General features: G+C 45.4%; 1 protein-coding gene across 1 annotated transcript; it reads left to right on the top strand.

The window, feature by feature from the left end:
- The first annotated feature begins 791 nt into the window (after positions 1-791).
- Positions 792-25,298, top strand: PRPF6 (pre-mRNA processing factor 6). The gene is made up of 21 exons (XM_014873876.2): positions 792-978; positions 1,954-2,122; positions 2,941-3,059; positions 3,553-3,631; positions 4,261-4,437; positions 5,253-5,408; positions 6,074-6,168; positions 6,870-7,026; positions 7,237-7,399; positions 10,230-10,348; positions 11,015-11,233; positions 12,579-12,701; positions 13,530-13,651; positions 14,762-14,900; positions 16,028-16,147; positions 17,401-17,577; positions 18,353-18,486; positions 18,964-19,055; positions 21,035-21,149; positions 23,140-23,266; positions 24,029-25,298. Exons 1-21 carry the CDS (start codon positions 908-910, stop codon positions 24,179-24,181), a joined length of 2,826 nt encoding a protein of 941 aa, XP_014729362.1. The 5' UTR covers positions 792-907; the 3' UTR covers positions 24,182-25,298.
- Positions 25,299-27,529: the final 2,231 nt, after the last annotated feature.

Below are 27,529 nucleotides of genomic sequence, written 5' to 3'. Positions count from 1 at the left end.
AGGACCTCGCAGTTCTCTGGTACAGCTGGACACGGTGTCAGGGTCACCTGGAGACTTCACAGCTGGGCCCCGTGTGCCTGGGCAAGGGAAGCCTGCCCAGGGCTCCGGCTGGGGAAACTGAGGCAGAAGCTCCTGGGACATCCTCGGGAAGGATGGATGAGCACAGGGGCTGTCTGTGCGCTCTGGGGGGCTGGACCTGTACCCCTCACCCCTGGAGGCCACCTTGGTCCCTTGGCGTGGCCATCCTTGCTGTCACCACACAGCAGAGTTGGAAGTGAGAGACCCTCAGAAGGAATGAGCACAAAACCAGCTCCCAGAGATAATTTGTCTTGGAAATTTTTAGCAAAAGGGAAGCAGAGGGAAGGGGGGAAGCAAGGCTCACATCTCGCAGCCCTGAAAGCAAGGGCTAGGGGAAACAAGGGTGAGCAGCACTGAGGCTGCTCCTCATCCTCATCCTCCTGGGATGATCTTGGCCCTTTTCCCCCCTTTTCTGCCCCATTCTGGCTGGAGGTTGTTAAATACAGAGTGTCAGCTTTTCTCCCTGCAGGACTGCTCACTGCCTGAGGGGTTCCTTAGCAGCTTCTCGTTTTTAAATCAAAATCAAAATCAAAATCAATGTTGGCAGCACAGCTCAACATCCCGATCCTCAGCCCCATCATCCCCATGACCTTCATCCCCACCATCCTCATGTCCCCGTTCCCTACCCGCATCATCCCTCAGGACCTCCGCGTCGCCAGGGGGCGCGCTGCTCCCCGGCGGGAGCGGAAGTGCCGCTCTGCCCTCGCGGGCAGCCCCGCCTGCTCCCGCCGCCGCTTCCGCCGCCGCCGCTGGTCCGGGTTGCCTCTCTCCTTCTGCTCCGGTCCCTATTTCGGTCTCGCTTCGGTCTCGCCTCGCCGCCACTCCCATCATGAACAAGAAGAAGAAGCCTTTCTTGGGCATGCCCGCGCCCCTGGGCTACGTGCCGGGGCTGGGCCGCGGGTGAGACGCCGCCAGGCCTGGCCTGGCCCCCCCATCCCGGTTCCTTCGCAGCCCGGTCGCTCCGCCAGCCCCTGGGGCTCTCCCAGGCTCACACCTCCCTGCCCCACTCATCCCCGACCCCTCAGAGTGGCCCCGCGCGGCTTTTCAATGTTGTCCCTTCCTAATGGTTCGCGCTCGCTCTTTAGCTGGGCAGGTTTGTCTTTAAAACACAGAATGAGTTCCCGGGTGCTTCAGCCAGCAAAAGATTGTGTCCCTCCTGATTCTGTGACTGTGTGTGCGTGGGACCCTCTGAAAAATGATCAGACTGGGGGGCTTTTGTTGAGGGAACAGTGAGGGGGTTTGGGGACGATTGAGACCATTTTTGGGATGTTCTTTGCTAGGTGTGAGTTGTGTTCGTCCCCCACTGATTTGCTATTGCTTTTCCTGGGGACATCTTGCTGGTTGTGCCACACGAGATGCTGGCAGGCGAGTGTGGGGGTTCAGAAGAGCTCCTGCTGCCCCATCCCTTTGCCCAAACCCCCAGCCCGTGTTGCCCCATAGCCTGCAGGGTCAGCTGAGAGACCCAGAGACAGAGTTTAGAAAGGAGGCCATGCCCAGGATGGGTGGCAGAGCCATGAGCTGGATGGTTGCAGTGCATTTATAGAAATAAAAGGTTGGATGAAAGGTTGCCCAGAGAACCTGTGGCTGCCCAGTCCCTGGGAGTGTCTGAGCTTGGATGGGGCTTGGAGCAACCTGGGATAGTGGAAGGTGTCCCTGCCCATGACAGGAGGTTGGAACAGGGTGAGCGCAGAGATCCTTCCAACCCAAACCATTCCATGATTCCAAGAACATTTTCCCCCCAGTTTTATGAATGCTGGTCATGGGGAGTGTCTGATGCTGTTCTCCCAGAAGAATATTTTCCCTGCCTGTCCTGAGCAGTGACTGTGACAGGCTGGGGTTGCAGTGAGCTAAGCAGCCCCTGGTTTATCCCTGCAGAGCCACGGGTTTCACCACCCGCTCTGATATCGGCCCTGCCCGCGATGCCAACGACCCCGTGGACGACCGGCATGCCCCGCCCGGCAAGAGAACTGTGGGGGACCAGATGAAGAAGAACCAGACAGCAGATGATGATGATGAGGATTTGAATGACACCAACTACGATGAGGTGAGGAGGTTTCATCATCCTGCAGATGTTTTTCTCCAGGTGGAACAAGAGTCCCTGAGCTCACTGCTCTTGCTGTGAACCCTGCTCTTCGCTGAGGCTTCAAAACCAGAATTTCCTGTAGTTTGTAGGCTTATTTATTTATTGATTGAGATCTCAGTATGCACAATGGCGTGGTGCTTAACAGATATTTGTTGTGGCCTTGCTCCATGGATTGTGGTTTAATTACTGATAGAGAGCCCTGAGAGTCTTGGGAAAATATCTGGAAATAAAAATTAGTTTAAGTATTTCAGGGGTTGTATTTTTTTTTATTCTCCACAAACGAAAACTTATGTGCTTTGGCAAGATTGGACTTGATGATCTTGGAGGTCTTTTTCAACATAAATGACTCTGTAATTCTGTCCATATATTGTCCTTAAGTGGCTTGTGAAGTCTCTTGTGTTTAAGTTCCACTTTGGTTTGATGTTTTGATATTCTTTCTGCTTGCTTTCACTGGTATAAAAAGAAAAAGTGGTTAATGGAAGAGAAGGGCTTTTCTATCCTGGGATCTCATTTATTGCTGAAGTGGTTTAGAGAGAGAAGCAATTTTGAAGGAAGCAATTTTGAAGCAGTTTTGCTTCAAATGGTGTGGGAGAATAAACACCACCATGGGGTGATAGGAGGAGGATGCTTTTACTTAGGGATGTATTAGTCTGATGCAATGCTGTCAGAAACACAAACCTGTATTTTCAGGTGATTGTTGGCTGTAGCAGGAACATAACAGGAACTTCTAAAAACTGTCTTTTCTTCCTCTTTTTTTTTTTCTCTCTCCAATTTCCCAGTTCAATGGCTATGCTGGGAGCCTGTTCTCAAGTGGCCCCTATGAAAAAGATGATGAAGAAGCAGATGCTATTTATGCAGCTTTGGATAAGAGGATGGATGAACGCCGGAAAGAAAGGAGGTAGGATAAGCTACAGCACTGGCAGGGGGCGTTCTCTGGGTAATTGAGGATGACAGGTATTTTGCACCACTTGCTTTGATAGTGGATGTGGTGAAATTACTTGTAGTTAATGAAGAGTCACTGTAGTTCATTAAAATGGTGTGGGGAGATTCTGAGCAAGTGATATTGATGCATGACAGACTTCACAGTAGACTGGAAATTGTTAGAAAAGTCACCTCATGCTTGTGAACAGTATATGTTACTTGTTAAATTCACTACTCATTAAGAGGAGGTTAAAGACTGAAGTTCACTTGGAGATGTCTGTTTTTACACTATAATACTGTCTTATTTGATAAAGGATCTCTTGTTATAATGTTGATAATCTAAGCTTGGAAAAAATGCCTTTTTTTATGCCCTAACTCTTATCAAATACATTTTTCTGCTATGTCAATACTTTAATCAAAGACTTGTCAAATGTTACTTTGACCATAACCTGAATATTCCTTTTCCTAAGGGAACAACGAGAAAAAGAGGAAATAGAAAAGTACCGTATGGAACGACCCAAAATTCAACAGCAGTTCTCAGACTTAAAAGTAAGGAAAAAAATGTCTGAAATGTGACTTTTTGAGATACAAGAGGTGGCTGTGTGTTCTTTTGTGTGTGTTTGTTTCTTTGCTTAGATTTTTTGTGTTGGCAAACAAGTACTTTGATATTCTCCATATTAGAATGACTTTCTGTTGGAAGAATAAACACTGTTCATGTGTCAGTGAAATTTCTACCAATTTTGATGTGGTCATTTTTGTTTTGTGCTTTATAGAAGGTGCTACACTTCTGTCTTTGAGGGAAGCTGATAACTTGTTGGCATTGCAGGAGTAGCTGAGCAGAATCTCCTGACTAAATCTTCTTTTAAATAAAATGCATTGTTTAAGCTGTTGTCTAATGATTAGTAATAAACCACTCAATGCTCCAGGCACTGGGATTAATCTGAATGTTTGTAGCACTGAATCTAATAACAAAATTGATTTGGAATCTCAGCCTGGACTAAAACCAAATTCTAATTAAATACATCTAATTCTTTTGTGCATTGGATTCGGAAAAAAGTCTGACCCTTAATTGTTTAATTGATCTTGAATTATTTCAAGAAAATAAATCTGTTAAGGAGTTAGAGCACTTAAAGAGCCATTTCTGCAGCAAATACTGATGACAACTCCTGTCTGAACAGCGGAAATTAGCGGAGGTTACTGAGGAGGAGTGGCTGAGTATTCCTGAGGTTGGGGATGCCAGGAACAAGCGGCAGAGGAATCCTCGTTATGAGAAGCTGACTCCTGTCCCTGACAGCTTCTTTGCAAAGCATTTGCAGTCAGGAGAGAATCACACTTCTGTGGACCCACGCCAGACAGTGAGTACACAGCAAACCTGGGCGAGCTGTGGCCAAACTGGATTAGACATGAGTGTTAAACTGAGATCTGGGGAGAAGATACTTGACCAAAAAACTTGGTGTGGTTTGTGAGTGTGCCAAAGGAATTCTGGATGTTAAACTCGTGTGCTTGCTGCAGACTTTCATTGCACAGCCATTACCAGAGGAAATATGGGGATAAGCAGAGAAAACCTAGTTCTTGTTTTAAAGATGGAAGAAAGTGTTTGTTTTCCTATTTGCTGAATGCAGGGTAGAGATAGTTTTGGTGAGCATAACCATTTCTGTTACCATAACATCCTGCAAAAAGGGAACAGAAAATAAAGTTTGCTTTTACTTAATGTTTTGCCTAGTTCTGGGATGATTGTGTTAAGAATTATTTGCCCTTTGGTCAACTGAAAATGAAGTAATTTAGCTTGTTGCACTGTGGCTGCAGTCTGCTGTGGTCATAGAATTATAGGAGCAGCTGATTGGCCCTAGACTGGCTCCAGATGTCCATGAGACTTCTATGCAGATATTCTTGTTTAAATGTGCCAGGTTCGCGTGCCTGTGCTTGAATTTTTCACTTTCTTATTGCTTATTTCCCTGACTTGACTAAACTTTAGTAATTACCTATAGATTTGCAAATCCTCTATGAGAAATGTTTTGGGCCCCAGGGAAGCCATATGAGAAGTACCTGTGGGGGTTTGGCATCTGTGTCCTGCAGCTTCTGGGGAAGTGCAAATCAGCAATACTCTGAATTATTTTTGAAATCTCAGAGGAGATTTTAGGAATGACTTTCTCACTTTTTTTTAAAATAGCAATTTGGTGGACTGAATACTCCGTATCCAGGGGGTTTGAATACTCCATACCCAGGAGGAATGACACCAGGCTTGATGACACCTGGTACAGGTGAATTGGACATGAGGAAGATTGGCCAAGCCAGGAACACTTTGATGGATATGAGGCTAAGCCAGGTAAGGATGTGGGAAAGCAGAATCTGTCACAGGTGTACCTAGGGTTAATGTTGTGCTGCTGTTCAAGTCCTGATTTTAGAAAAGTGTTAAATTCTCTTGGGTGTTAGAAGATCTAAGAACTGTTGAGCTGTGAAATAATTTTGTAGTCCCTCTCCCCAAATCTCATGCCCTCAAAATGAATAGAATTTCCTGAGAAATACCATTTTGTCCCTGAAATTTTTGGTCATTATGGGAGAAAAGACTGCCTGGTTATAGCAGAGGTTCCCTTGAGGCAAACAGCACAGGCAGTGCTACCAAGGGAAGCATCTCTTCTGTCCTATGTAGGAATGCAGTACAAATTGCTGAAAAATACTGATTTTTGATTTCTTTTTCATTGATTTTTTTCATCTAAATCTGGTTTATTCTAAAAAGAACGTCCTTAGCTGGCAGGGCTGCAAGACCTTTGGGTGACTGCTTATCACCAAGCTGCTTTTTGTCTGGATTTTAATCTTGAAATTGTGTTTTAGAAATAGAAAAAAAAGCTAATAAACAAGGCTTTATGTTTTCCTCTTTCCTTGCTTTTGGAAACAGAGGAATATCTAGGATTTTTGCAGAGCCACAGTGTCTTTTTAGGCATTCAGGGGCTGTGAGTGGTTATTTCAGTAGCTCTGACTTGACTTTCCCAGGTGTCGGACTCTGTGAGTGGCCAGACCGTAGTGGATCCTAAAGGATATTTGACAGACTTGAATTCCATGATTCCCACACACGGGGGAGATATCAAGTAAGTTTAAGAAGGATTAACAGATTTATCCTCTTAGCAGTGGCACTGATCCTACATGTAAATGGAAATCTGTCTGAGTGAGTGCTTTCAGCTGGCATTTGGATTCTAAGAAATGCCAGGTGAGTTTTTGAGGATGAATTCTTTTAACATGAGATCTGGTCTAGTCTTTCAGCTGAGGTATTAGCATCTGACCTGGATGCATGAATTGTGGAGTTTGTTTCCATTCCATCCCTATTTCCATGCCAAAGTGATGGCAGTGTGTGGCTGCCTGCCAGCCAGGAAATAACCTGGTTAATTGTACCTGTGTGCTGCTAATTTAGGCTTGATTGATAACCTCTAAGAACCTCTTTAGCCTGGAGTTTGACATCTCTTTCATAAAGAATTGTTCTTTAAGTCAGAGCAATACATTCTAATATTGATGCTAATTCTTGACTTACATCAGTGCTTGGGCTTATCAGCTTCTGGCTGCAAGTGCCCAGCTGTAATTCCCAAAAATCTTGCTTAAATACTTAACTGGTTTTCACTGTGATCTCGCTGTGTTGGTGTGTATTTGTAAGCTTGCTTTGGAAGATTGTAATTTGTGCCTCCAATATAGAAAAATTTGAGGTCACAGTTACTGTGCACCTGAGCATGTCCTGGTTCAGGAGAATTGTTTCCCAATGTACTGAAATTTTTCTTTACTGTTTTTCCTTCTCCTTTAGTGATATCAAAAAAGCCCGTTTGCTCCTGAAGTCTGTCCGAGAGACCAATCCTCATCATCCACCAGCCTGGATAGCATCAGCCCGACTGGAGGAGGTCACTGGCAAACTCCAAGTGGCTCGAAATCTCATCATGAAAGGCACAGAGATGTGCCCTAAGGTCAGAATTGCTTTGCATCTCTGCTGATCCTTGTGGGATAGTAGGAAAAAGTTGTGTTTCATGAGTAGCAGAATCTCTGTTAACCTTGATTGAGGCTCTGCCTGATACAGCTTCACTGTTGACTGTATTACAAAACACCTGCTTAGCCAGAAGCTGTGATTTTTTATTCTTGTTCTGATGTAAAGGAAGATGGGTTGTTTTTCCTGACAGAGTGAAGATGTTTGGTTGGAAGCTGCTCGTCTTCAGCCTGGAGACACAGCCAAGGCTGTCGTGGCCCAGGCTGTGCGGCACCTGCCGCAGTCTGTGCGGATCTACATCAGAGCAGCAGAGCTGGAGACAGACATCCGTGCCAAGAAACGTGTCCTCAGGAAAGGTGAGAGCTCCTGTGGCCTCAGGGAATGAAGGCATTGCACTCTTTGTATTGTGTTGTAAGTTGTTCAAGATGTGGCCGTAAGTTCAGGTGCTTTTTTTTTTCGCTTCCTTGTTGAAATTACAGTTGTCAATTTGTGTACTAATGGTGGAACTTGCTGCTGTTGAGCCAAAGAACCAAGGTGTTGGAGTGTTTGTCAAACATCCTTCAACAGAAAGCTGTTGGTACTGAACAGTTCCAAAATGGTGTTTCACTTACCTAAGCCAATTGCAGCTTGATCACAATTAGATAAGTAGATGAAAGCAATTAAAAAATGATGTTCTAAGGATAAAAAGGTGCTCTAGATGTCACCTTGTGATACTTTTTGGAAAAGATACTGGAATTGATTGTTCCTACTTGCTTTGTAGCCTGTTAGACACCACAGTGGCTGCTGCTGGAGGAGCTTTAGAGGTCTTGGAGTTCTCATATCATTGAGCCTGTTGAGCTGCAGGATTTGCTTTAGTGTAGCAAGTTTTGTCCTTGACAAACAGCCTTTCTCTGTGGTGCTTACCTGAAACTTTACATCTTCTTGGATTGCATTGCACTTGGAGGCTTTCCTCTTTCTTTTTTTTTCCAAACAATGACCTCTTCAACAGGAGTTTGTTGTGTTGTCCTGAACCCAGTTCTTCCTCAGAAGTTCAAAATATGAATTCTTTGATTACTTTAAGTAGCTGGGCCTGTATCAGTAGATATTAGTTCCTTCATGACTATTGAATTGTGTTAGTTACATCTCCTGACTTTAATCTAGACAGGGAAAAGGGTCTGGATTTAATACATTTACTGATTCATTGTGAAGCAGTCTGCCTCACAATGATTTAGGTTCAAAGGAATTAGTTGCCTCTCATCTCTTACCTCTTGCATGTAAAATTGCAGACCTCTAGTGAAATGACCTCTTACTACATCTGCATGAAAGGCACTTCAAAGTTGCTGGGTTTGAAGTTCTAAAGTGTTCAGATATTAACTATTCAGTAGCTTTTTAAATTTCCATTGGCTCTGCAGTGCAACATGATGTGAAGTGCTGCTCCTGTGACACGGCGTGTCCTTCTCAGGAGCAGCCACAGATGTTGAACAGAAAAACACTTTTAAAGGAGCAGAAATAGATCTGTGAGTCCAGCTCGGGTACGGGGGGGTCTTGTGTGAGAGCAGTGACTTACCCACTAAGTACTGAGCTTTGCTTCAAACACTGTATTTATGAAGAGAAAAACACTCAGTTTTGGAACCACCTACCTAGTCTCTTGATACAAAGCTCTTAGTGGAATGGAACTGGATTTATCATTCTCTTCCCAGTTTCTGCCTGTTAACAGCTTCACAGTGCTCCTTTGCTGCCCAGGTAGCATCAGCAATATGGAGCTTGAAGCCTTAAGTGGTAGTAAAACCCATTATTTCTCCCAAAATAAAGAAGCCTGAGTGCCAAGTAATGTCACTGAAGTGTGACCTTTCATAATGTGTTTCTTCTCTCTGCTGCTGTGTGCACTCTTACCATCCAGCAGAGCCTCTGGAGTTTTTAAAGCCTCAGTCTGACTGGAGACCCAGCAAGCTGAGTGGCTGAAATACAGCTTAAGGTCTAAAAATCAAATTCTGTGTTTATGAAAACATGTTCTGTCCTGCAGAGTGATGCTTTCAGCTCTTGGAGGCTGACATTATTCACTTAAATTCTTCAGGAATGTCTCCTTCAGCTGCAGACTTGGAGACAAACGGTTAATGCCTCTTGTAAATATCTGTGTGCGTTGAGGTGGGATGTGCTCTGAGTTGAGGCTCAGAGCTGTGCCTCTGCAGCAATGCCTCAAGGAACAGCCTTGCCTGGAAGCCCAGCTAGTTCCAAAGTGAGTTTAGATGTCTTTTCCCACTCATTTTTGTGTCCCTGTGACTGTGCTTGCTTTATTGCAGTGGGATGTGCTCAGTCTTCTGTTACTATGGCACATTTGTGTACAGTCACCATGGAAGCAAGTGGAAGTAATGCTGCAATGCAGCTGATTCCAGTAGTCTGGGGTGCAAATTGGAGTGACAAAAGGCTAAAAAACCCTTTGGTTTTTCAGTCTGTCTTAACGAGATGGGCTAAAGAAAGTTGTTGTTTAGCATTTAATGTTTCAGACAGCACATGTAGGGCAGGCTGCAGAGAATGCAGTTCTACCAGCAGCAGCTAACTCTTGGACAAGATTAAGGAAGCCTTGAAGAATCCTAATTAGATGGAGTCTGTATTGGATTGCTGGAAGCACCCTTGGTGCTCATGGCTTGTCAGCGAGGCCTTTAAGTTTTTATGCATCCGTCTTTTATATTTGCATGGCAGGACAACAGCTTTTTGGGAAGTTAAGCTGGGGTCCTTTGAGCTGTCAGGAGAGGCTTACAGGAAAACTGCATTGTGAAGGGCAGTTTCAACATGTAAGGAACAAGGCTGTATTATTAGTTAGTGTTGAAGATGCTCCTTTTCTATAAAGGCAGACCCGGTGTGATTTAAGCTGCCCAGTTTTGAAGATCTTCATCTGCTCATTTGCTGGGACTGGAGGCTTTGTTCAGCCAGGTGTTTTACCGAGGAGGATGCAATTACAGCTTGTACAACAAAAAAAGCCCTTGGCTCTCCAAAACATGTTTCCAATTAAAATGATTAAGTGTTTTATTTTCTGATTTTGAATTCTCATTTTTGAAGAAGAGCCCAAATAAGTAAATTCCCTCCCTTCTCTCCTTCAAGACATTTCCTTGTAATAGCACAAATCCTCTATTATATCATGTTTAAAAAATACAGATCTCATTGGTAAACTATTTTATCATTATTGACATAATTGTTTTGCCTCTCTAGCCCTTGAGCATGTTCCAAACTCTGTGCGTTTGTGGAAAGCAGCCGTGGAGCTGGAGGAACCTGAGGATGCCAGGATCATGCTGAGCAGGGCTGTGGAGTGCTGTCCAACCAGTGTTGAAGTGAGTTAAAAAAAAAGTAAAATAAAATAACCCCTGCACCCCACTTCAGGCGGGCAGTAGAGCTTTGCAGCAAAAGGCAGGGGGTGAGCAGTGTTTCTCCACACAAGGTTTTCTCCCACATGCTTCGTGCCACAGTGGGAAGGATGTGATGAGTAGTGGAATGTGTGTTTTTTTCCTTTGGAGTTAATTGTCTGGTGGTCATGACATGCCTCATTTTGGTGTGTAATTGTTAGGTTAGTCATGGCAGTGCACAGCTGTGCCTGCTGTAGGCACTGAGCCATGTTTGTGTCCATGTGTTGTGCCTTGACAGCTGGGAAAACAAGTGAACATTTAACCTGGTGAATCTAAAAGTTACTCATTTCTGAAACAGAACCAGAGTGTTCAATTCAGCTGTTTGAGAGGTGATATGAAAAGAAAATAGGAGTGTAACAGCCTAGCAGATGGAGATGATACCCAGACATGATCAGGACTGAGCTTCAAGGACAGTAGCAGCTTGTTTCTCCTCTCCTCTATTGGTATTCCACAGCCTGCTTGCAGTGCTTGAGGACAGTTGCCAACCAGTAGCAAGCAGCGTGAAGCTGCTTATCTCTGTGGGCTGACACTGCCATACAGCAGCCTTGTCATCTCCTTGTTCTCATCTCAAATCCATCTTTTGTTGCTCTGCAGCTGTGGCTGGCGCTGGCAAGGCTGGAGACATATGAGAACGCTCGTAAAGTCCTGAACAAAGCCCGGGAGAATATCCCCACGGATCGTCACATCTGGATTACTGCTGCCAAACTGGAGGAAGCCAATGGAAACACCCAGATGGTGGAGAAAATCATTGACAGAGCCATCACATCTCTTAGGGCTAACGGTGTGGAAATCAACAGGGAGCAGTGGATACAGGTATGTGCTCGGTCTTGAAGGCCCAGGGGGACTCTCCAGGTTCTGTTCTGAAGGCTGCTGATGGTGGGTGTTATAGAGCAGAGTCATTTTGCACCTGGCTTATCAGTGGAGGTCCCCGTGAAGAGACAAGAGATGAGACCAAAAAGCTCAGTAGTGTCATGGCCATAAGTGATACTCTGGGGTAATGTCACATGTGTTTTGCTGAGAAATGTCTGTTTTGCTTCTGTCACGGAACATAAGTAGCTTCGAGTTGAAGCAGCTGCTGCCTTAAGTAGGACAGAGGCTTAAAGGCTTCAGTGAAGGATTTATATATTCTTTGCATGTATCTCTTTTGGCTTGACAGGTGTTTGTTTGCCCCACAAGTCTTTGTCAAATGGCATTATGATAAATCAATACAAATACTGCGTTTGCAGCATGTAGGAAATATTCTGTTAGTCCTGTACTGGAGCTCTTTCCTCCTGAATATGTGCTTTGTTTGATCATAAGTCGTTAAGGTAGTTTCCTACTAAAATAACTTACAATGGGTCAAGGCAGCAAAATCTTGTTATACTGCTTAAGGGCATTGATAATGAATGAAGTATTTAATATTACATGGATATCATTGTTAACAGCTAAAAGAATTCTGACTTTCTTTACAGCAGTAAAACAATTAAAGGTTAATTTCAACGTCTCTTTAAAAAAGTCCACTATCACAGCCTCTGCAACGTTGTGTTCTCGAGTTCCTTCTCAGTACTAGAATGCTCCATTTCTGTTATCTGATCAGAGGGCTTTTCAACAAGTTTAAGCAAGACATGCTTGGCTTTCTGAAAGCTTTGTGTGTCAGGAAACTCCACTTTTCCATACATGCTCTGGTGAGAGAGCCTTTGCACCTTTGACTTTACACTGCTTGATGGGGTACTCTTAAATTTAGTTATTGCTAAGCCCTTATTAAAACTTAATAATCTCAAAGCTGAAAGAGGGTCAGTAGTTCTGATGTTACAATTCTTTCTTGTGAAAATTTTGCATTTTTTATTGGCCAGATCCCTGCTTGGGTCAGCCCAGGGTTGTGGAGCTGTAGGGAAACATTTCTGAGTCTAGAAAGATCCCACATTGTCACCTTTTCAGTGGATGGAATTGATGTGATCTGTTTCTTAACCAACTTGTGAATGATTCTGTGTCCAGCTCTAGCACCTTCCTCCTGGGTGCAGGCTCCTGCTCAGTGCCAGGGTGTGTTTGAGCAATGAGATGTTTGTGCTGTGGCAGTGACCACAGTGTCTCTGTGTTTGTGCACGAGGAGTTGGCATTGCAGACTTTAACCTCTTGTGCTGAGCTCTCAAAATGAGCAGGGCTTTCCTCTCGTTTCCAGGATGCCGAGGAATGTGATAAAGCTGGAAGTGTGGCCACGTGCCAGGCAATCATGAGAGCTGTGATTGGGATCGGGATCGAGGAGGAAGATCGGAAGCACACCTGGATGGAAGATGCAGACAGTGTATGTCCAGCTGTGATGCTGCTTTTTGTTGGTTTTGTTTTATTGTGGGTTTGTGGGTTTTTTATTAGAGGCAATTGAAATGGGAAATGGCTTCATCAGTGAAAGTGGATGTGATTCCCACACCACCTGCCTTTGGCCAGTCTCTGCCTCAGGAGGTTATTATAGAGCTTTATTCAGATTTGAATTTTTACTTAACAAAAAAGACATTGGTATAGCTTGTATAGCTAGTTTGGTGTGGATTTTTTTTTGTGAGTGTGAGACATCAACAGAGATTGAGTTTTGAGTAAAGGAGCTGGGAGTTGACTTTCAAGGCATAACCATTGTAGCTCAGGAGTTAATATAAGACTGGACAAGGGAGTGGGTAAAAGTTTTACCAGGCTTTTTTGCTTTAGGGAAATAGTTTGAACATGTGCTCAGAACTAAATCATATTTCAGCATGAGAAATGTCCAACTTCACTGGCTTTAAATTGGGCTCAGAGCAGTGGGGGGCACATGCTGTGGTGCTTAGGGTTTTGCCTGTGAAATAACAAAATGAAGTGCTAACATGAGAGCCTTTCCAATGCCTTACTGAGGTTTCAAGCTGGCCTGTGGGTGTCAGTCCCACTGAAAGGCCACGGATATTTGTGCTCTATAGAGGGATACTTGGAAATTCTTTCCTGCTTCCTTTTAAAAACCTGATTTTAAGTGTTCTGTTCTCTATTAATGCCTCAGTTCATGGATTACACCGAGTTACTGAGTTCTGGGTGGAATTGTGCATGTGTAATTCCTGCTTGCTCTCGATTCCAGTGCTCCCCTAAGCTGACTTAGTCCTGATCTGTTTTCCCTCAGTGTGTTGCTCATAATGCCCTGGAGTGTGCCCGAGCCATTTATGCCTATGCCTTGCAAGTCTTCCCGAGCAAGAAGAGCGTGTGGCTGCGAGCAGCCTACTTTGAAAAGAACCATGGAACCAGGTACGTGTGCTGCACAATCCCTGCATGGAGGGGTTCATCCCTGTGACAGGGGGACAGGCTGGGGAGGAAGGAAAACTACAGGATGGTCTCTGGTGTGGTGCAAGTGCAGAGTTAGTGCAGCTGATGAAACTCACTGGCGTTTTTTTACAGGTCTGACCTTCTTTGTTATTGTTGTGCTCAGAACATCCTTAAGTTTTATGAAGTCATAAAATGGTTTTTGGCAATAGGGATTACATGGTAAAAATAGCTGTGAAGAGACAAGGCAGGAACAATTATCTTTGAGAAGGCATCTCTGGAAAAATATAGGGACACAAATCACCTAAAATGTGTTTTATTTAGTTTTCATAGATAAACTACTTCATAGCTGAATGTGTCCAAGCATCTCTGGTATTTTCTGATTAAACACTGTGAATGTGTATCACATTCTGAATTAAGATTGATGTTACACTGTTACAGCTCAGGCTCTTTTTAAAGTTTATTCACAAAGCTTTACATGTCAGAAACTTTCTGCCCTCAGCTTAGACTAAAGCAAACAATCTCTGCAGTAGGCCACTTATACATGTGGATTCATCCTCATTAAAGCCAACAAGGCTATGTTGTGGAAGTGACTGGAGATGCTGAGTTCAAGCCTTTTTTTTATTGGGAACAAATATACCTTCTCTTTTGATGTTGTTTTCCCATGTTTCCCAGTGGTGACTGGCTTTTGAGCCCCATGTTCTACATGAAAAGTATATTTGCCAGAGGAGAAAAAAATAAGTTGCATAAGATCAAGCCAACCTCATCTGATAATTCTGAAAACTTTCCTGTCTCAGTTTCTACTAAGGTTTGTTAAGCAGAATGACTCCAAGAGAAAGGAGCTGTTTGTGTGAGGGCTTTTTCCGCAGAGGCTATCAAAGGTGTCTGAACAATGAGCCGTTTGTGGAGTGCTGATTTCAGAACCCTTGTGAAAAAAGACCCCACCCTTTCCTTGTTATGAAACAACTTATCAAGGTTTACAACGTTGGACTTTGCAACAATATTTATAACGCTGAGTGATAGTGGAAATGGTGTGAGAGAGCTTGCCTTTGGCAGTACCTTGAGGGATTATAACTTGCTGTTTCTTGTCTTCAGAGAATCCTTGGAGGCTCTTTTGCAGAGAGCTGTTGCTCACTGTCCCAAAGCAGAAGTGCTATGGCTCATGGGAGCCAAATCCAAGTGGCTGGCGGGAGATGTGCCAGCAGCCAGAAGCATCTTGGCCCTGGCTTTCCAGGTGGGTCTTTACACTTGTCAAAGGGTGTTAAATGTGACAGGTAAAGAATACAGGGCAGGCTTTTTCTGTCAACACCCGATTCCTGCTGCCTTTCAAAGTGATGGAGACTTCTGCTGTTCTTTGATTGCTTTGTATGGCAAAATGTTCTCCTGTAAAATAGCAGCAAGCTGGAAGCAAGGCTGTGGTACTGCTCTGTTAGTAATTCTACACCAGATTCTGAGCTGGAACAAGTTGTCCAGGGAGGTTGTGGCTGGAAGTGTTGAAAACCAGGTTGGATGGGACTCTGAGCAACCTGGTCTGGTGTATGGCATCCCTACCCATGGGATTGGGATGAAATAATCTTTAATGTCCCTTCCAACCCAAACCAGCCTGTGATCCTATGAGTTTGCAAGCCATCAGTTTTACTAGCACAGCTCCCACCAACCCCAGTCATGAATCAAAATCCTGCTGTCTTGGGTCTCCTCAGGGAAGGGATTGTGGTCTGCCCTAATGAGGTCACTGCATTACTTATGTCTTGGATCAAACCCACTAATGAAGGGAATTGCCTGCTGGATGCTGTAGCAAAGGTAGGCAGTGTTTCTAACGCTGGGAATGAGGCTAAAAAGCTAAGTGAAAAAAAAAAAAAAAAAAAAAAAGACAGGTCCTGAAATGGAAGGTAAAAGGTACTTCCTTAATCTGTTCTCGGTGCTCTTTGTTACTAGGCTGAAAAGTTCTTGACATAGTTGCCACTGAAATGACTTTTATTGGAAGGGTTTTCACATACCTCAGTGGGGAATTAAAGCTGCAGCTTTTTTGCTTGAGGGTAATAAAATGAGGGTCTCATTGTGGCAGACCCTGTGATGTTTTCAGTATTTAAACTGGAAGTTCAGAAGATCAAGCATTACTGCTTTTCAACAATTGAGAAGCATCCAGCTTCTAAACTGGCATATATCTTTGTGTTGCCCATCTGTTTTGGAGGATTTCTATAAACTTCAAAGGTCAAAGAAGACTGGGAGGAGCTTGCACTGAAAAAAATCCTACTGTGGATTGACAAAGCTCTGATTTCAATTTTAATCTGGATCAAACAGAGGATTAAATCTGCTGTTGATTCACTGTGTGCATTTGTCTGTCACTTTGTGTTCTTGCAGGCCAACCCCAACAGCGAGGAGATCTGGCTGGCTGCCGTGAAGCTCGAGTCTGAGAACAATGAGTATGAAAGAGCGAGGAGGCTGCTGGCAAAGGCTCGCAGCAGTGCCCCCACAGCAAGGGTAAGGACATGGGGGGAGGCTGGAGAGGCTCAGGCCTCTTGGCCACGGGGGATTTGGGACGGAAGGAGGAGTTCCTTCAGTTCTGTGGCCGTAGGGATTGACCATATGGCTCCCTGCCATTGCCTTCCAGGGCATGTGGCCGCTCTGCCGAGCGCTTCTCCAGCGAATTGCGACACAAAGTCGTGGCATGATGGGAAAAGAAGGCCAGGATCAAGTGAAGGGTTTCAATTGGTTTTTTACACAAATGGCAAAAGTCAGGAAATTCCCAGTTTACAGCTGTTTGTGTAATGTTTGTTTTGCATAAAAGCACATCTTGGAAAAAAGAGAAAATACTTTCACAGAAGACTCACTTATGCTTCTACTAAAGACAGCTCTGGGGTGGTTTGGTGCTTAAAGTTACACTCCTGTGTTTATCTCCAGTTACCTCTGGTATGATAAACTGTCGATTTTCAGCTCTTCATACAAAAGCATTTTAACTTGTCCAAATAAATGAGAAAAAAAAAGTTAATTTGATCTCTGTCCTCTGTTCCTCCCCCTCAGTTGCTGTTACATCCTACATCTTTTTAACTGTCCTCTTCCTCCCTGAGCCAGGGAGCTTCTGCAGCTGGGGCTGAAGCTCTGCTCTCAGACTTGATGCCTCTTGTGAGGTCACAGTGGGGGAGTTTGGGAATGGGGAGAATGAGGATCAAAGAGCAGTGAGAGAGCCTTTGGTTTGTAATATATTTCTCATAGCTGTGACTTTCCTGCGTAGCCAGAAGGAAGGATTTAGGGGACAGAAAGGTACACGTACCAGTTTGTAATGAGCAGGACAACAGTTAGAGCCTGAAGCCATAAGTAAGCAAAGGTGGCCTTGGTAGCTTGGATCTGAGGAGATCAGATTGTGCTGGTGGAGGAGGCTCAGATTTGTTAATTGGTTGTGCTGTTAAAGCTGTGCTCTTTATACAAATACTACTTTTCCAACCCAAGCCGTTCTATGATTCTTAGATAATGCAAACGCCAGCTCTATGTTAATAATTATGTAAATAGGTGGGATACAGGTTGGTCACACTGTTCTAACTCCTTTATCATTTATCTTTCTCATTGTTACTTAATCCTGCTATTACTTTACTCTGATATTATAATTTTTATTTTACTTCAAACTGTAGCTAATCAATAACTTTCTAATGGATGCATGAAAGTGGGAACCTGCTGCTTTGGCAGATTAATGATGTTTCAATGGCTGCTGGTGGTAAACAGCTTTGGTTTGTTCCCAGGTCTTCATGAAATCTGTGAAGTTGGAATGGGTGCTTGGGAACATTTCTGCAGCCCAGGAGCTCTGTGAGGAAGCCCTGAAGCACTATGAGGACTTCCCCAAACTGTGGATGATGAAAGGGCAGATTGAGGAACAAAAAGAGCTGGTAGAGAAAGCACGGGAGGCTTATAATCAAGGGGTAAGATGGATGTTACTGTAGGTTTGCTTTGTGCTGTTGGCATGGAGAGATGTCTTTGAATCAAAATGGAGAGCCAAAGACATGATTTCTGTCCTTGGTTAAAACAGTAAGAGAAAAAAACCAAAAGAAATAAGCAAGAATTTCTCTTACCCATTACCCCTATGCAAGACTGATTTTCTTGCTTGATAGAGTTCTCTGTGCCTGACTCCTCACAGGCAGGAAAAAAGGCTTTGCACAGTAATTCTCTAAGACCTGTAAAGACTAAAACCAGAACTCCTAAAAGAAAATCTTTCTCAGCAGCTCTTAGATACACACTGTGAAAGGAGGTGGCCTACAGAGCACTCCTCTCTCTTTTAAATGGTAATTGGTGTCCTTGGGTATGAATGCTCAAAGTCGACAGCCATCAAAGTCATTTGGACTCAGGTTTCTGCCAGTGTCCTGAGTCCCTGCACACTCTGCTGTGGTTTGGGGATGTATGAGAGTCCTCCATCTGCAGAAAGAGCACAAATGGTAGCTGTGTTAAGGGATGCCTTTTCTTTCTCTTACTGCTGGGATAGCTCAGTCATCCCTGACGGTACCTGGCTATTTTGGGTACAGGATAAACGTCACTTCTGTGCTGTAAGACTAACTGGAGAAATTTGAGAGACGTAATCAACTCGATCTCACTTCTTCTAAACTCTCGAGGAGGATATAGAGAGGGAAGTTCTTTTCTATAGGAGTTACAAGATTTTTTTTCAAGTTTACTGATGGGCATACTTTTTTTTTTAAAAAACAGTTGAAGAAGTGCCCCCATTCCATACCCCTGTGGCTTTTGCTGTCCAGGCTGGAGGAGAAAGTTGGGCAGCTGACTAGAGCCAGAGCCATCTTAGAAAAGTCTCGCCTGAAGAATCCAAAGAATCCAGATCTCTGGTGAGTTGTGTGGAGTTGAACTGAATTTGGGCTACAAATTCAATCTGTTCTTCAGGCCAGCTATTTTACATCATCTCAACCATTTGAGCCTGGGATTTAGGGCCACGCCCATCCTGGAGTTTCTTCTGGACTAATAACTTCCCTGAGTATCAGAAATGCTTTGGTGATCCTGGCTAGCTACTCTAAGGATCTGGGAACTAGTTATTTCTTAACTGATAATTGTAGTGCACAGAGTATGCAGAGTGCACAGGGATCTTTCCTTTCTGTTACAGTCCTGTTTTCAGATTGTTTTTTATCTGGGCCTTTATGGAATGAAAGTCACATTTATTTTTAGATGGAGAGGAATGGGAAGATGTCAGTCACCTACACATACTCAGAATATGGGCAGATGCTTGCAGTTTCCAGTGACCCTCATCACTGTTTGTTTTAGCCTAGTGAATGTTGTCATAAATATCATCAGAGTCTCTTCCCTACCAGGTTGGAGTCTGTGCGCTTGGAGTACCGAGCTGGGCTGAAGAACATTGCAAACACTCTGATGGCCAAGGCTCTGCAAGAGTGCCCCAATTCAGGTGAGCTGGATCTCACTTCCACCTTAAACAAAATTGTTTTGCCCACTTGATAGAAGCAGATTTTTTCCCAAGATGTCCTTTTTGGCCAGATCTCAGAATATGGTGTTTTGGAGAGGTGTCAGTCATCCTTCTGCAAAGTAAATGTTGAGGGTCTTCGAGGACAATCCCAGTTACTTTGTGCTCTCTCACCTGAGGGGTCATGGGTTGGTGTTGTTCCATTTTTCTGCAGTATCCAGTATATTACTGGGTCTTTGGTCCACAGTTTTTCTCCAGGCAAGAACATATATGGATATGGGTGGGCTTTTCTCGGAAGCTGGTAGAAGTCTGCCAAGGTTTAAAATGAAAGAAAGACACTTCAGTGTTTGTAATTAGGAAGTTCAGTGGAAAAAGAATGGTGCTTTCCCTGTCCCTCTGGAGTACAGCTGGCCTTAGGAGATTCCCAGTTGCTGGTTTGCCTGCACTGGTTGCACCACTGTGAATTTAACAACTTGTGCTTGCAGTGAATTTCCACCACAGTCATGATTAGGGGATCATGAGCCATAAATGTTCAGTCCTGGTTTTTGATTATTTTAGCTCATGTAAGAAAAGGCTAAGAGGTCATATGATGTAAGTCAGTTAGTTCTAAACAGCAGTGGAAACATTTTCCTCTGGGGATGGGAGGATAAAGTGCCTAACACATCCCTATTTCGGGGCAGAATTGCAGGAAGACTTAATTATTTAAACATGTTGACGTCTTTGGGGAGAAGATGTCACATAACTACAAATTGTAGTAACTTACTGCAGGACAAGGCTTGGCTTGCCTTCAGGCTAGGTTTTGAAAGGTCGCTGCTTAAGTCCCAGTGAAATAATTGGAAACTAAATTACTTTTATGACATGATAAACTCATTGCAAGGTACTCTCCATGCGAGTGGATCACCAAAGCAGCACTACCAAAAATCCTGCTTTGTTTTTGTGAATGACCTAATGAGTGTTTGCCACCACAGGCTGTTTTACAGACCTGCTTGTTGCTATGGAAATGGGCAGCAGGATCTCAGTTTTTGTTTAAACAATTGCTTCCAACTTTATCTTAGACCTCAACCAAGCATAATCAAAACTCGCAGGACTTGGCTCGTTGGCCACCTGCAGTCATGTAAACCAGAGGTTTGGGTCCATTGATTGCTGATTTGATTCCTGATGGGTGGCAGGCTGCATAAAGAATAAAACAGAAATATTATGGTGTTTGTGATCCTATATATAAAGAGCAAGAAGAAGAATCTCTCTCCTGTCTGTCGCTGCAGTTATCAAAGCTCATGTGTGTTCCCGTGGTGCTGTTTATGGAAAGCAAGAGCACTTTGATGGAGTCCTGGCAGACACCAGCTCTCAGGCTTTGCTTTGAAGTGATCAGGTGTGCCTGGCTGACATGAGAAACTGCAGATTTCATGCTCCCCTGAGCATATTTCCTTCCTTGCTTTTGGCAGTGAGAGGAGCTAGGGATTAAACCCAGCTTTCCTGGATCTAGTCTGTCCTTCATCAATGTGTGTGGAGCCAGCATCAATAAGACTGTGGTGCTCTCCAGCACCCTTGAAGCTGCTCCCAGACTGTACTTTGTACTTTTTGAGACTTCTGCCACTGCAGTTGCCTGTTGAAACAGACAGATACCTTTCCCTTTGGAAATGCTGATTTGCCCTCTCTGTCCCAGAGTTTGCAGTGTCTCATCTGAAAAGCCTGAGCTCTGGGTTAGGTAGTGCTGGAGCTGCAGGAATTGTGGTACAGAACCTCCCAGAGCTGAAGCTCCAGCGTGGTGCACACAGTAGCTAAAAATTCAGAGTACTGAAGAAGTATCCGTGTGGAAAGAGTGATCTGGGATGAGGTTGGGGTGAATAACCACCAAGGTGGGGGCTGTACTGCTGCTTGTGTTGCAGAGCAGTGGCCTGATGTCACGGTGGGGAGGGTTAACCTCAAAATAACACTAAACAATCTTCCTACTTGATTTGATTAAGGAATCCTGTGGTCAGAAGCAATTTTCCTTGAAGCACGACCACAACGAAAGACCAAGAGTGTGGATGCTCTCAAGAAGTGTGAACATGACCCACATGTCCTGCTGGCCGTGGCCAAGTGAGTTCCTGTGCTTGATGCAGTAAAAATATCAGTGTGTGTGTGTGTGGCTGCTTCCAGGATGGAGCACTGCACTCCAGCACAGCCATGTGATTCTGGCTGCAGCAGCTCTGATAGGTCCCAAAGCAAGGAACAGCTCTCCAGCTGTCTCCTAGTAACTGTGCAAATCTCTCTCCCTTGATTCCAAGTGGGGAATGTCAGCCTGCCCTCAAGCTTCTTCTGGTGGGTCTGGGACTGGCACAGGCAGCAATGCACTCACACAAAGCCCTTTGCCAGTGCTGGATATTGGCACCCTGCAAGCTGCTTTCTTTCTGTCCCTTGGAGAAGATTTCACTGTGCTGTCAGGTGAGCTAGGCTTTATTAAGTGGTCCAGGATATATTTTAAGTATCTGTGAAAATAGGGACATTTTTTGTTGGTTATTTTTCATGTTTTATGTGGCTGACTGTGTAGTTTTCATCTTTTCTCTCTATCCTAGATTCTGTCAGGTGTCTTTTGAAATTCTGAGCTAGATATTCTGTTCCTGAATGTCTCCTGTGTCAGTGTTCTTCAGCTGTGCCCAGCCATTCTGTAGTTTGCTTCTCTGAAAGGGGAAGATAATCTACTAGGAATTCTTTTGTCCAGGTTGAGTTGGGAGGATTCCAGTGCTGAAAACCCACTGTTAGAATTTACTTTTGCCACATCCTGCTCTGATGTGTGAACAGCCTTACAGCAGCTGTGATGGAAACAAACTTACTTTTCTCCCTTTGTGAACAGCAGAAGAGGTTAATACAGGAGACATTTTGCTCGAAGTTGCCCAATTCTTTCACAACTCTACTTTATAAGCCAAAGAAAACTGTAGGATACACTCCAGTGACTGCAACACGGGGTTCTGCCAGATCCTGACAGCTGACTTATTCAGCTTTAGCAGCAAGTGAGAAAAATGTTAACTTTTGCTTAATGGCAACTGCTCTCAGGCCCCTTCTGGTGCAACCTCAGGCTATTTAACAGCTAATCCCAACATAAACAGCTTCCACCACCCTTCAGGACTTGCCTCTGTAGGTACAGGGTGTCACACTCTGTGACAAACTTTTGTTAAATATGTTGCTGAAAATGGCCACTACCTGCAGGTGTTAAACCTCTGCTATCATTGTTCCTGCTCTTGTAAATCACAGTTTATTTAACACAGAACAATCAAGGGTATTATAGGGCTTAAGAACAATCACATAAGCTGTATAATTTTATGACAGGCTAAGCTCTTTATGAGGGGTGGCTGATTTGATAAAGACTTTATAGTTCAAATGAACTCTTTAATGCAAAGGAGTGAAACCAAGAGACTCGTGACTAAGCCGGTTCATTACTGGGGAGAAATTTCAGCATTGACCAGTGCCTGGATGAAGTGGCAGCAGTAGGGCTGTGCCAGGCTGGGGTTTGAGTGCAGGAGGTTACATGCTTATTTTTCCTTTGAAAATGGGGCTGACAAGGCAGGTCTGCTCCACTCCACTCCAGCAGGCTTTGCAGGTGCGAGCATCTGACCATACAGCAGCCAGTTACCAGCTTTTAGAAGTTATTTAATTGTTAAATGCTAAAATTGACTTTAAGAAACATTAAGAAATTGAAGGAGTGGGAATAGATGTAGAAATGTAATCCTGTCTCTTCCACACCAAATCTAGAACAGCAAAATTAAAGCAATTGAGGCAGCAAAGGTTGAGCTCAGTAATGCTGCCCCTCTCAGCAGAGTCTGTGTGTGCCTGGGCCTAAGCTATCCTCTAAGTTACCCTGCCTCACTGTGGGGCAGTGAAGAGGAAGTGCTGGATGTTCTTTTCAGTCCTCTCACTCTCTTCCTTTCCCGAGGGCAGGATGGTCTGCAAGTTGCCTAAAAATCTGCTGTTTACTTCCTGGGAGAGCAAAGAGTTGGAACACCTGCAGAGCCTTTAATTTGGAGCTCTTGTGGGTTGGCATCTTCCTCTGAAGCGAGGCTGTTTGTCAACTCCCCTCTGCTTTTCCCAACAGGCTCTTCTGGAGCGAGCGTAAAATAACCAAGGCCAGAGAGTGGTTCCACCGCACAGTGAAGATTGACTCTGACCTGGGGGATGCCTGGGCCTTCTTTTACAAATTTGAGCTCCAGCATGGCACAGAGGTGAGTGTGTGCCCGAGAACAGGGGAGGCAGCAGCAGTGCCTGCCTGGCAGGGTTAGTTGCCAAGTCCTGGGATTGCTGCAGTGCTGGGCTGAGAGCTGCTCCTGCTTGTGTGGTCACAAGGGAGGCTGGCTGTCACGCCTGGTCGTGAATGAGCATGAACAGGCCTGTGTGGTGGCTTTTAAAAGGTGCTGTCATTAGCTGAGCTGTGTTTCAGGCTGCTTTGCTGTCCACAGTCCTGCTGGTTCATGCAAAAATCTCTGAAATCAATCTTCCTCTTGTAAAACTCAAGCTTGCTCAGAGGGGATTGTGCTGGAATTGTGGTGCTGGATTTGTGTAACTGGGGCTGTTTCTTCCCAAGTGTTGAGCACAGGTTGCACGTGAACGCAGCCAGAGGAACAGCCAGCTCTAATCTCTTACAGCAGTTTTTACTGCTGATACTACTGAAATGATGTGGGGGTGTTTATCTTCTGCCTTCAGAGAGACCTTTCACTTGACACAGCTCCTGCAGGTAGTAATGCACAGGAAGTTTCTGCTGCAGTTTCTCTGCGATAGCCAAAACTTGCTGACCTGCAGCTCAGCCAGTTTGTTCAGCCAGGCAGGAGACTTGCTGCTTCTGAATTTTGACTTAGACTTCTTTTGAAAATAACAGACCCCAAATACCACCATAATCTTTGAAAGAATGTTTGAATCATCGGGAGGGCTCAATTTTTGGCTGTGTTCTGGAACAAACCAGGACAAATTGTCATTTCTCTTTCCTGTAGGAACAACAAGAAGAGGTGAGGAAGCGCTGTGAGAATGCTGAACCTCGCCACGGAGAGCTCTGGTGTGATGTCTCCAAGGACATAGAGAACTGGCAGAAAAAGATTGGAGAGATTCTTGTGCTTGTGGCAGCCAAGCTGAAAAATACCTTCTAGAGTGTGCTGGCCTCAGCTGCCTCAGAGCTACCTGTAGGACTGAACCTGCTTGTGCTGCATTTGCCCTTTCAGTGGCACAGATTTTGAAGGATAGGACATGGATGATGATAGGAAAGAGCTTTCTCCCAAAAGGAAAAGCTGCTTCCTTCTTTCCCCAGCATGGCCATCAGCTTCTGCAGCACATGAGAACATTGTAGCTGGTGTCACACAGGAGACAGGAGCAGTCTTGTGAGGCTCTGTTGGCATTTCCATGTTGATTCCTCATTCCCCCCTGCAAACACAAGCTTTAATTAGTGCTTGTATGGATTCTGACATGTGGCAGTCCCTCTGTTCCTGGCCCCAGCATGTGTTCCCTGTCCCCCTTTAGTGTTTGGCCATCTAATGTTGGTTCCTTGTCAGTAGATCTGGGTTGTTGCTGTTGGAATACATGAGTGTCCTTGAAGGAGATGGGGTGGAGTTTTGGGAGCAGCCCAGCAGCACAGGGAAATGTCTGGGCTGGCTCCTCTTCTTTAGGTGCTTTAGTTTGGTCTCTGCTAACAAGCTGCTGCACAGCTTGGAGGTGTTCCTCCAACCTGAGCAGCTGGAGGATTTTGTCAATTTCAAAAGCATATTTTTAGAGAACTTTTGCTCAATTTTTAAATGTATATAGTAAAGCTTATTCTTTTAGGTGTCTGAGCTCATTAAGCACAGTGGTGGTTTAAAGTAACAAGGCAAAACTCAGCAATCCCTGAAAGCCTTTTTGAAGGAAGAACATTTATTTAGAGTTGTTGGGAGACTGCTGTTACACGGCTGTGACTGCCTGTGGCTGGTAGGTTTGGGATGGCTCCCTCCAAGTGCAGATAGAAAAAAGCAAACTCAAGAGAGGGAAAACTTTGTGTTTGGGGCCCTTTGTACACTGTCTTTAATTTTCTACACTTGTGATGTGTGCTATTTTTACCCCCACCTCCTGACTTTCTTGTGATCATAGAATGAGAAGCTATACTGTCTTACACCTGAGGCTAAAGCAGCTCTATCCAGGTCTGTGGATGTGCATTATCCCATGTATTTAGTTGGAGGAGAAACTCTCCTATTACTCGTTGGAGAATATGTATAAAATACAGTTTCTTTTTTTTGTTTCCTTCTGTTGTCTTCGAGCGTGGTCTTGCCCTTTGATTCTGACTGGGAAGAGTGGGTCTGATAGCAGAAACCTTTGGACTTATCAGGCTCCCACCACTCTGGGAAGGTGCCTGCCAGTGGTGGCTGCTCCAAGCTGGGCTACAGCCTCTTGCCAAAACGGATGAGAAGCCCAAAACAGATCTTTTAACGCTGGAGCAGAAACGGTTGGTCTGGAAGCAAAAGCCTTTTTTTCTTTGGGTTCCTGATGGAAACTCTTGTGCATTCTCTGGAATAGCTGATGAAAGGGATTCCTGTGGAATTGTAGTCTCCCAAAGGTGAGTGAGAGGTGTTGGGAGTTGAGTGGCTCTTGCTCAGGGATTTTTGCCATTGCTGGCATCTGTCAGGTGAGTGGGCTCAGAGAGAGTGGAAGAATTTGGGAAGGGGAATGGAGATGGTGTTCGAAGGAGAGGGTAGACATGGCAAGGGAACCTGGCTGGACAAGGATTCAAGACTGAAGCAGAAACTGCAGGATAAAAACAAGTTTAAAAGTAGTTTTCAATGTGTGCTGTCCTTCAACCTCTTGTCCTCACATGGGGGCTATATCCTGCTTTTCTGAGCAGGGAATGTGGCATTCTGATTCCAGGTGTAGTCATGTGCTGGGGAAAGCTGGGTGCCTGTGGTGCTAAATCCCTCTGCCCAGCGGTGCTGTGTTGTTGGTGGCTGCAGAAATTGGGATGGGAAATGGAAGTGGGAATTGCAGTGGTGTGGCTTTTCCTGCTGGCGAGATTCCTGACTTGTGTTGGGAGCATTTCCCTTGAGCCAGGTAACATGAGTGCAACCCACTGGGTTCCTCGTGCTATTCCTGCCCCTTGCTTAGGTGGCAGCACCACATCTTGCAAGGAATTTTTGGGATGTGGAAGACCCAAGGAAGGGGCCCTGTCCTGGACGCTGTGCCACCTTCTCTCAGCCTCAGGCTCCTTTGGCCATCTGCTCCTGGTACCTTCAGCTTTCTACAGAATGTAGCTTTGGGCTACATTCCTTAGCTTGGGGATTATTTTTTCTTACTTAAAAGGGATCATCAGTCTTAGAACCTTGTGATGTTTGTAGATGTCTTGGTGGTTTTTAAATGGATTATGACACCCATGAATTTTAGCAATATATACAGCTCAATAAAGAAGTTATATGGGTCCTGTCCCAGCGGAATGCTGCAGTGTGCTGTGGGTCCCACTTCCTGGGGAGGAACGTTCTCACCAAGCTGAGCAGAGCTGGATTATTCACCGTTTGTTCTATTTCTTACTCAATCACCCACATTCAGCTCCTCAGCGGAGCCTTGTTGCTGTCAGTTCCGTTTTTCCCAAAATTGATACGAATTGAGTCAGGGCAACTTCTGTGCCTGGGCTGGGGGTGAGATACAAAATGCAGAGGGGAAGGAGGAGAGAGCTTTGGTTAGAAGCACGAGGACACTCCTCGTGTTGATATTTTGGGGGTCTCACCCTGACAGTCACTTTTGCCATGGATTGGTGCCGTTGTCAGTGTTCACCCACTGCCGTCTGTGAATCCAGAGGGAAACAATCACCCCACGCCAACAGAAATCGAAACTGCGGGGGTTTGCAGCACAGCGTGCAGCTCCAGGATAGGGATGGGACGCGTGGGTTGGGATCCCCGGGTGGGTGCGAGCAGGGGGCACTGCCCTGGGACAGTGGGGACCCTCTCCCACCCTGCCCGCTGCCCCCAGGAGGGGTCCCGGCCCCGCAGCCCGGGTTTGACGCGCTCCTCTCTGCGCTCCGGCGGGGCCGGGGGGGCCGGGGCGGCCTCCCCCGCGGGGGCCGGGGCTGGGCCGGCGGCGGTGCCGTGTCCCGTGTCCCGTCCCCTCCCACCGTGGAGCCAAGTTCAAACCGCGGGCCCCGGCGCAGCGGGACGGGGCCGGACCGGGCTCCCCGGGACCGCCGCAGGGGCCGCGCCCGCGGGGCTCCATGGTGAGTAAGCCGGGATCCTCCTTCTCCCCGGGACACTCTACCTCTTCTCCGGGACACCCCTCCCTGCTGACACGGATAGACCGGAGCCCGCCGCACTGCCGGGATGGGGTCGGCTCGGCTCGGGACCTGTCGGGAGGTGACCGGTTCTCCTGAAATGAGGCTTGGACCGACCGGGAGAGGGGCCGGTCCGTCCGGGAAGGGGCTCGGACTGGTCGGGATGAGGCCGGACCGCTTGGGCAAGGGCTTGGAGCAGTTGGAATGGAGCTGGGTTGGGTCC

This window comes from Sturnus vulgaris, chromosome 17, assembly GCF_052056855.1.
Source record: "Sturnus vulgaris isolate bStuVul1 chromosome 17, bStuVul1.hap1, whole genome shotgun sequence".
Taxonomy (NCBI): domain Eukaryota; kingdom Metazoa; phylum Chordata; class Aves; order Passeriformes; family Sturnidae; genus Sturnus; species Sturnus vulgaris.
Note: the sequence above shows the minus strand (reverse complement) of the source record. Positions and strands in the feature narration are given on the sequence as shown.

Coding starts and splice junctions, on each gene's coding strand:
- PRPF6 (XM_014873876.2), top strand. CDS start 908: ATGAACAAGAAGAAGAAGCCTTTCTTGGGCATGCCCGCGCCCCTGGGC. Junction 12,702..13,529: donor GGATGGAAGATGCAGACAGT/GTATGTCCAGCT, acceptor GTTTTCCCTCAG/TGTGTTGCTCATAATGCCCT. Junction 14,901..16,027: donor TCTTGGCCCTGGCTTTCCAG/GTGGGTCTTTAC, acceptor GTGTTCTTGCAG/GCCAACCCCAACAGCGAGGA.